This window comes from Gymnoscopelus microlampas, assembly GCF_963454915.1.
Source record: "Gymnoscopelus microlampas genome assembly, contig: SCAFFOLD_112, whole genome shotgun sequence".
NCBI classification, from domain to species: Eukaryota; Metazoa; Chordata; class Actinopteri; order Myctophiformes; family Myctophidae; genus Gymnoscopelus; species Gymnoscopelus microlampas.
Window position 1 is genome coordinate 85,740 of NW_028155703.1, and position 9,910 is coordinate 95,649.

General features: G+C 39.3%; 1 protein-coding gene across 1 annotated transcript; it reads right to left on the reverse strand.

Moving 5' to 3' along the window:
• Nucleotides 1-258: 258 nt before the first annotated feature.
• On the reverse strand, nt 259-6,236 carry LOC311041321 (uncharacterized protein). Its single transcript, XM_084086224.1, has 4 exons — nt 6,186-6,236; nt 3,014-3,047; nt 2,047-2,161; nt 259-1,020 (listed from the first exon to the last, which is right to left on the reverse strand). The coding sequence occupies exons 2-4, from the start codon at nt 3,044-3,046 to the stop codon at nt 848-850; spliced, it is 321 nt and encodes a 106-aa protein (XP_083942350.1). The 5' UTR covers nt 3,047; nt 6,186-6,236; the 3' UTR covers nt 259-847.
• Nucleotides 6,237-9,910: the final 3,674 nt, after the last annotated feature.

Below are 9,910 nucleotides of genomic sequence, written 5' to 3' on the forward strand. Positions count from 1 at the left end.
GCGGAAGCAAATTTTGTTTTTGCATTCTCAACCAGCATTTCAGTATACACAGACAAGGCCTAAATTGAGCAGAAATGTATTTATCCAACATTGACTTTCCTATAATTAGCATAAACTGCATTTGAAGGTCAAATTAACAGATAGCAATTCACCATGTATTCATACAACTACATTTTCAGTGAAAAAGATTTTAAAGATGTCTTTTTTTAAACAGTTACAATGTCAGTGTTATACTGCCAGTGCCCTTGAAAGGTGCAAACATTTCAAAAGTTAGGGAGGGTAAGTGATTTTCTTTCGTTAAATTAAGTGTTAAATAGCTCTAGCTCTAGATTCTGATCGTACTCATTGCTTTAGAGGGTTCAGTAACATGTCTCTCCGGCTCTCTAACAGAAAATGCATTCTCAGGTTGGGATGCCAATTTTATCCAATCAAGATAGAAACCTCAGTCAAGATACAGAAGTGAAATTGGAAGTGATGACACAAATAAATAAGCAGACACAATTGGACCTGGAACACTATAAAAATGAAGAGGGTGTTCTTTGCATTTCATTTCTACACCACAGCTGACATTTTTAAACAATGTACCCCCTCCTGCTGTGATGTCATAGTGTATATGATGTCCTCACATCAGGACAGTGCAATTTAGGTTCATAATCGTCCAAGTTCACTTTTAAGTTTGTATCCTTAACACAAGTAAAAATTGACAATGGACTGGAGTAAAAAAGTGACAATGTACAGTTATTTACAAGTTACACTCTGTCAAAGCTTGCACCATTAATGTCAGAAAGCAAGTTGGTCTTAAAAGACTCGTAATCTTCAAGGTGGGCTGTTGGAAGTGTTACAAGCACTAACAATTGGATAACAAACAGTGTGGCCTGTGGACTAGACAGTTGTGGTCAACTATTTTGATTTTCTTTCTCTCCGACACCAGCAAATGCCTGTGTCCCTGCCCAGTCAGCCATTGCATCACCATGGGCACAGAGGGTCTCTCTTCTTCAGCCGCATCTTCTGGTTGTACATCTTAGAAAGGACAAGAGATCAGAATCAACATCTGAAGTAACAAGTTTCAAAGCTTAAACAACTCATTCACAAGAATCACCAATAAAATGGACCAAATATGATTATGATCGGAAACCGTATTATTTGTCTGACAGTCCGATATCCAGATAATGAAATTGTGTTGTGCTACTGACAAGATACACTACGATCACTTGAGAACATTGCTTGCCCTGTACCCGGTTAGTTAGTGGCTCCACTTCTTTTTCCTTTATGAAAATAAACAAAATACTACGGAGCTTGCACAAAAACACATTTCACCCATTGTTTTACACCTGTAAACCTGTGATGTGACAATAAAGATCATTGTGACAAAGACTATTCTGATTCTAAAATTGGTTAAAATCTGGGCATATGATGTGCTGTATGAGTGTAGGACAGGGTTTCTCAAAGTGGGTGCCGTGACGCCCAGGTCCAAGTCCAGGGGTGCCGCAAAATACTTTGATCATGTTTGGAATGTATCAATATCACTTCAGTTTAACACTTAGAACCTCTACACTTAATAAAACGGAGTTGAGGTGCACCGTACTTGGTGCGTAATCTCTTCACCAAAATGAGCAATCTACAAGCTCACAACGCGTTGTGAGCTTGTAGATCTGCTATTTTTGGTGAATGTTCCCCTCAGAATAGGAATGCTAGGGTTCAAGTGGTTAAACGTCAAGTATAATGTTATTTGCAATGTGTCCTGTAATGGAAACAGATATTCTCTCAGTTTTCCTTGTGACAAACTGTAATTTAGGGGGGAGGATTTAAATAATGCATACCATAATGTGACATAAATGTAAGGTGCTGTAAAGTAACAATGTAATTCAGGGGTGCCGTGGATGAAAAGTTTATTTACACGGGTGACCTGAGCCCAAGAAGTTTGGGAACCACTGGTGTAGGATCTCCTAAGGTATAGGAGATCCTACACCAGTGGTTCCCAAACTTCTTGGACTTAGCTTAGGACCTAAGCCAATATCAAAATGTCTTATGGAAGGTTTTACCTACCCTCAAGTAAAAGATATTGGAAGTTATCCAAGATCTTCGACTCCTCCACATGATTTGCCGAGCCTTGTGGAGACATTTCTGGGACCAGGTGTGACACAATGTAATGCACGTCCACCTAAGAAAACAAAAGAGTATTACAGCCCAACAGTTTGATCCAACAATGAAAATACCACTTGGCACTTGAGGAAATGTTAAGGCATTCAAAATAATACAAGACTAGAAAAAGCGCTCCTCGGAGCACAGGTCTCCACCAGGTAAGGTAGGTTATTGTGGGCCAGCAATGTTGGGAATGCGCCAATAAGGATGGAATATGAAAAATCGGATGGAGCCGTCTTGATCACTTGACTATAGAGATAATGTGTAACGATTTGCATGATGTTTACTGCAACACTCCATTGGCTATCTCTTGATGAGGTCGTAAACCTCAAGGCCTTCATGAAGCTGTTGCAGCATTGGTATGTGTTTAGTGCACATGTGTAGGGCAAGAGCCCTTACAAAAGGAAAAGAATAACAGACATCACATTTTATGACAGCCATTTTAAAATGTACAATTACAATTTAGGCATTTAGCAGACACTCTTAAGAGTGATTCACAGTAAGTAAGGCAAACACAAGCAGGGGTTGACACTAACGGTTGCCCGACTGCCCGTGGCAAGTTAATAAAACGTTCAGGCAAATGTTGTTTGCCTTCAGGTTGCCCGATGGGCAAGTGCATTCCGTCTTTATTAAATAATATTGGCTATTTATGAAGAACAATGCTACTTTTTTACAATTGGCAGATGCACTCATTCAAAGAGACTGTCGCCACTCTGCAGTTATCGATTGGATTTAACATTGATTTGTTCTTATTGTTCAAGTCACACAAACGCAGGACAACACTGGAAAACAACTTAATATTTTGTCTCTGTTGTCCCGCAATGACCACAAGGTGACCAAATGTATGTGAATGTGAACAAATTATCCTTACCTGGGCCTGTGGCCTGCATGGTTGGTTCTGCATTCTGCCAGGGAGACAAGGAGAAGTTATTGTCATTGAGGCCATAATACATGGCTACAGGCTGTAGGAGCCTGAATGTGTACCGTGTTGTTTTCATATTTTTGATTAGGCTGCTTTGATTTTGATTAAGAAACACTTTTCTTGGGTACTATCATTTCGGTCAATTAGGACATTGGTGTGGTTTCCCCTTTTACTGTACCGTGTACAGTAGCACGTCGGTGTGGTGAGACAAAATAGAATGCTTAAGTCAGGGGTCTTCAACAGGGGGTCCGTCACCGTAACCTAGCATCCCTACTACTGAAGAGAACTTTAGCCAAAAATAGCAGATCTACAGTACAAGCTCACAGCGCCTCGCACTACAAGCTTGTAGATCTGCTATTTTTTGGAAAGATGTTTGGTGTAGAGGGGAAAAAAAGCAGACCAAGTACAGAGTGAAAGGTCTTTACTAAGTAGTTCAGAGGGCTGAAGTGGTTAAATGTCTGAAAATACACATTAACTTGAATCCAACATGACAGTGTCTGTCAAACAAGTCTGTGAAGCTATCTATGAAATATATGAACAAGTTTAATCTTCATTTTATACACTATGTATTGGGGCCCTGCTTCATCTCTCTCTGAGCTAGGGGGTCCTTGGCCTGAAAAGCGTTGAAGACCCCTGGCTTAAGTTTCATACTCATTTGGGTTCCCAGAACAACAATTATGTCAATATATAAACAGTTACGCAAACGTCAGAATGTACCTATTTGGATGCGTCGTAGTTGAGAGCCTAGCACACTAAGCTGCACTTTTCATTTACTCAATGATAATAGTTGCATCAAACAACGCTAAAATAATTGCAGCACATCACAATAAGAGCATGAACTAACGTTATGGATGATTGACCTGGTAACTGGAGTAGCTACATAATACACATGCAACGACATGCTGCAGGCTGGCAATAGGCGTTGGACGCGCGAGTCACGGAGTGACGGTGACAAAGATTAAGACGAGACCAGATTAAAGTGAGACCGAGTCTACTGTTGTCCTAGTAACAGCAGATGTTGTCCACGGTGAAAGAACACGTAGCTGTCCTCGTCAATGCCTGTTGTTTTTTGTTTTCATATCACAATGTCAAAACATACCGATCTGATTCTTGTTTGGATGAAGAAACGCCAGACAGACATTCACGTTGCGTTGTGGACGGCTCGCCGTTGGTTTTGTTGTTGTTGTTGTTGAGGAAAAGGAAGACAATCACTTCCTGTGTCAGTCTCTCTAACAATACATTTACACGTTTTTATAAATGCAACTATTTGCCATTGGAGTCGGAGTCAACATGTGTAAGGTACAATCACTATTCAGCCCATTCAAAGCGTGCAAATAAACGCATCAATGAAATAATAAATATATGTTCATTCCCTCCTGGGATTCGAACTCTTCCCAATGTCAGCATAAATACACCAGACAGGCGCTTACTCCGGTGCGCCATTCTTTTCACAACGAAGTGGTACCATAAACAAGTCATAGAGTATACAACCAGTCGTTATAAAACAAAACAGACATGGTCACTAGATAGATCAGATCAACTTGAGACCTCAGTCACCAAACTGATTTTATTGTACTGGTCTCCAACACGGCTGTTTACTACAGATTTGTTTCTAAAATATCTCACCATGATCATCTATTATTCATTATGTTATAGGCTACTTAGAAATAGTAAATGTGACGCATGATATGTTAGATAAACTGTTCGTTTATGATCAATGCTAGGCCTAATGATTAATGGTTATTTATATTGACCAGATCTGTAGAGGGCGCAGGTGAGTAATTTAAATAATTCCGTCTGGTGGACATGTTTTATTTTCTGCCCAAAAAGTGCATTATACAGAGAAGGTGGTGTGCTGAGATGTAACCCACCGTGGAGAATAGTTTTTCAGCAACACAAGCAACCTTTGTTTCGATGAGTAGCGAAATCGTTTTCTTTCGTTTTACTACAGTTGGAGACCTCGCACGGTAGTGGAATTTTCAGTCAATGGGAGGAGCACCGCTCCTAATGGAGACCAGAGCTCTAAATGGACATGCCTTGAACTGCCATTTTCTGTGCAGCGACTGCAACTGTATCTTACAACATACTATTTCCAGGTGATTAGATTACATAAACATTAGCTTCAATAATTTGTAGGACATTTAAAATTGACTGGTCAATAATCACGTCACTGTAATGTGGGGTTTCAGACACTTTTGGCCATATTTTCTCTATAATTGGTCATGTTATAAACAGTTTATCTAACCTATCGTGCGTCACATTTACTATTTCTAAGTAGCCTATAACATAATGAATAATAGATGATCATGGTGAGATATTTTAGAAACAAATCTGTAGTAAACAGCCGTGTTGGAGACCAGTACAAAAAAATCAGTGTGGTGACTGAGGTCTCAAGTTGATCTGATGTATCTAGTGACCATGTCTGTTTTGTTTTTTTAAATGGCTGGTTGTATACTCTATGAGTTGTTTATGGTACCTGTTTGTTGTGAAAAGAATGGCGCACCGGAGTAAGCGCCTGTCTGGTGTATTTATGCTGACATTGGGAAGAGTTCGAATCCCAGTAGGGACGAACATTTATTTATATATTTATTAATTCATTGATGCGTTTATTTGCACGCTTTGAATGGGCTGAATAGTGATTGTACCTTACACATGTTGACTCCGACTCCAATGGCAAATAGTTGCATTTATAAAAACGTGTAAATCTATTGTTAGAGAGACTGACACAGGAAGTGGTTGTCTTCCTTTTCCTCAACAACAACAACAAAACCAACGGCGAGCCGTCCACAACGCAACGTCAGTGTTCGTTTGCCTGACGTTTCTTCATCCAAACAAGAATCAGATCGGTATGTTTTGGCATTGTGATATGATATGAAAAAAAACGGCATTGACGAGGACAGCTACGCGTTCTTTCGCCGTGGGAGTCGGTGGGACAACATCTGCTGTTACTAGGACAACAGTAGACGCGGTCTCGACTTGATCCGGTCTCGTTACAAACTGAAACAACGGCCACTAGCAGCACAATTATGTATTTTAAATTACTATCTTATATAATTCAATTAAATAAAGTCATAGGCCTAATATGTGAAAAGGTTAAAAGGAGGGAAGTTAAAATACTTACGCACTGACTATCTGCCAAAGTGTCGCACCACAAAAATCTGCCACAGCTGGAGAAATGTACTGGACAGGAGTAGAATGTTGTTGTTGGCCGGGGGAGGGGGGTGGTCAAGGAAGTTGTCAAGCTGTCACTCAGACTCCGAGTGACCAATGGAGAGGTGTCTTACATCTTTTCAGCGTAGGACACGCCTTCTGAACTTCAACCCCTCACACAAAAAAATCCGAGAGAGAGAAAAAAAAAATCGAGACCAAAGACTTAGGTTTTGAGAGAGAAGACGTTTTGCAATCAGAAAAAAAAAACTTTCATTGGCAAACAAGGAAAAAAAAAACATTAAAAACATTTTATTTAGCACAACACATTTTATTACCCAAACATTTTACTAAGTATTTTGTTTTATGTAGTTTAAACAGTTTTTCCTTATTTTTTTAATCTTGAAGTTTTGCTCTCAATTATTTTTTCTTTTCTTTCAGATCTTATATTTTTTTGCTTGCAAATATTTTTTTTGATTGCGTTTTTAATTTGTTTTAATGAAAAAAATGTTTTAGTTCTGTTTATATAATTTCCTTTGCTTACTAATTATAATTTTTTGCTTGCTGTTTTATTTTGTTTTCATTCAAAACTATTCTTTGCTCTGTTTATATTTTTTCTCTCTCGAATGTTTTTCTTTTGTTTGGTTAATAAAGACACAAATGTAACTCCATACGTTTTGAACAAACTGCCTCAAACCATGAACGCAGCGTGCGATTTCCGTGAAATTTCACACGCACATTCCCACTAGGCCGAGGAAGAAATGCCACCCTTTTCACATTGGCCTGTTATAGCGCCACCAGCAGGTCTAATTTAGCAAAACACATTTTTGGAACAAAATGCTTCAAATCATGAATGCAGTGTCCGATTGCCGTGAACGACCTAAGAATAAATGGCACCCTTTTCACATTGGCCTATTATAGCGCCACCAGGAGGCCACAATAACGTATCTGACCTGGCGGAGACCTGTGCTCCGAGGAGCACTTTATCTAGTTCCGTTTCTTCTTCTTCTTCTTCTGCCACTTTTGGCAGTTCTGGCTGAACCGTGCATACGCTTTTTACGAAACTCGGCCATATGGTAGATGGTCATGAAAAACGATCAAGAAATAATTCTCACAATCTTTCGTCAAAAGGTGGCGCTATAGCACTCAATTGAAAAATGGCAACTTTGAACAGGTACAACTCATGCCCTATTTGACCTACAGCCATGAAACTTCAATACACATATGCGTCTCCTCATGCTGAACAACTTTCACACTCTGACTTTTGACCTCTGACCTTTAGATCTCCCACCATTTTGAATTATATGAAAAACATTTAAAACCTATCTCCTCCTGGGATTTTTGAGTAATCTGCACGAAACTTTTTACACATGAACTTTGGACATATGCCGACAAACGTTTGCAAAATATTTTCCATAAGTGAAAAAATGAAGCTTTAATGAGCCAATGAATATTGCAGTTTTATGACAATTATTCATCTGCCCCTAACACATACATGCAGACTTACCATTCTTTGAAACTTTGCAGAAATGTAAAGGGCCATTCCAAATATCACTGAAACCAATCTTACTCCAATTGGTCAAACGGGGGCGCTATAGCAAATTTTTGAAAATGCAAACTTTAAACAGGCAAAAGTCATGCCTCGTTTGGCCGACAGCCATTAGACCTGCTTACACATGTGCCTTGACTAATGAGGAACACATCTATCACGTTGACCAGTAAGCACCGCCCTTAGATTGTCCGCAATCTTGAGCAGTTTGAAAAACACTTAAACCCAGGATTTTTCAGCTATTTGCGTGAAACTGTATGATCAGTATGATCTCTTTTTTCAGAGGACTGTCTGTTGGTCAGATAGCTTCCCGCTTAAGTGTATGTCTCACGACCTCAAGGTCACAGGTTCAAGCCTCACTTGGTGCAACATGACTATCAATGAATACATCTGCAATTGTTAAAGATAACATGAAATACTTAATTGAGTGTTTTTTACATACTTCATTGTGAAAATAGCTGATCTACAATCTCACAACTTTTCAGATAGCAATGAGAGTATGTTTTTTCAATGTATAACATACTTCATTGTGAAAATAGCTGATCTACAAATCTCACAACTTTTCAGATAGCAATGAGAGTATGTTTTTTCAATGTATAACATACTTCATTGTGAAAATAGCCGATGTACAATCTGACAACTTTTAATGGTTTGTGAGCTTGTAGAATCGGCTACTTTCACTAGTTTTGCTTCTGAGGAGATGTACAATTTCTTCATTGGTAAAGGGTTTGTGAACGAGTGATCTTAGTGTTAGTGAAACAGGGGCTTTGGTCATGACAGAAGGCAAGAGTTTGTGATCCTCAACAGACAATATCAGCCTGGACAAAGCTATAGCACTATAGGTAGTGTTGCAGCTACCTAAGAGTGCCTCACGACCGCAAGGTTGCCGGTTCAAGCGTCACTTGATGCAGACTCATTTAAGTTGAATTGCAAAAAACATGACTCAATCTATTCCGTTTCCATGGCTCTCTCTCTTCAATCTATTCCGTTTCCATGTCTTTCTCTTCAATCTATTCCGTTTCCATGTCTCTCTCTCTGTCTCTTCAATCTATTCCGTTCTATCTTCAATCTATTCCGTTTCCATCTCTCTCTCTCTCTCTCTCTCTCTCTCTCTCTCTCTCTCTCCTCTCTCTCTCCTCTCTCTCTCTCTCTCTCTCTCTCTCTCTCTCTCCTCTCTCTCTCTCTCTCTCTCTCTCTCTCTCTCTCTGACTATAGGTAGTGTTGCAGCTACCTAAGAGTGCCTCATGACCGCAAGGTTGCCGGTTCAAGCCTCACTTGATGCAGACTCATTTAAGTTGAATTGCAAAAAACATGACTCAATCTATTCCGTTTCCATGTCTCTCTCTGTCTCTTCAATCTATTCCGTTTCTATCTTCAATCTATTCCGTTTCCATGTCTCTCTCCCTGTCTCTTCAATCTATTCCGTTTCTCTCTCTCTCCTCTCTCTCTCTCTCTCTCTCTCTCCTCTCTCTCTCTCTCTCTCTCTCTCTCTCTCTCTCTCTCTCTCTCTCTCTCTCCTCTGACTATAGGTAGTGTTGCAGCTACCTATGAGTGCCTCATGACCGCAAGGTTGCCGGTTCAAGCCTCACTTGATGCAGACTCATTTAAGTTGAATTGCAAAAAACATGACTCAATCTATTTCGTTTCCATGGCTCTCTCTCTCTCTCTCTCTCTCTCTCTCTTCAATCTATTCCGTTTCCATGTCTTTCTCTTCAATCTATTCCGTTTCCATGTCTCTCTCTGTCTCTTCTTTTTTTTTTTTATCAATTTTTTTAATTTATTTTTCAAATAAAGCAAACAGGTGAGATCACCAAAGCACACAAGGCCATAAACAGGGAAAGCCAAGACAGAAAAAAAAAACCCCTGATAATAATACACATAAAAAATAAAATAAAATAAATAAATACAAAACCCGGTCAGACAAACAAACTCACAAAAAGCTAAATAAATGAGACAAGTCAAACAATAAACATGCATACATGCATTAGATGGAGGCATGCATATGTGCATTAAATGGGGACATGCATATATGTATTAGATGGGGACATGCATACATCCATTAAACCTAACACATAAAAAGCAAAAGATTAAATACAATATGGACATCCACACGAACAGGAAAAACAAAACAAAACAAAAAAAACAGTACA

Excerpts from the sequence above, each read along its gene's own strand:
- LOC311041321 (XM_084086224.1), bottom strand. The coding sequence starts at position 3,046 with ATGCAGAACCAACCATGCAGGCCACAGGCCCAG. Across the intron at positions 2,162-3,013 it reads CATGCAGGCCACAGGCCCAG|GTGGACGTGCATTACATTGT; the intron begins GTAAGGATAATT and ends TTGTTTTCTTAG. Across the intron at positions 1,021-2,046 it reads CCAATATCTTTTACTTGAGG|ATGTACAACCAGAAGATGCG; the intron begins GTAGGTAAAACC and ends GTCCTTTCTAAG.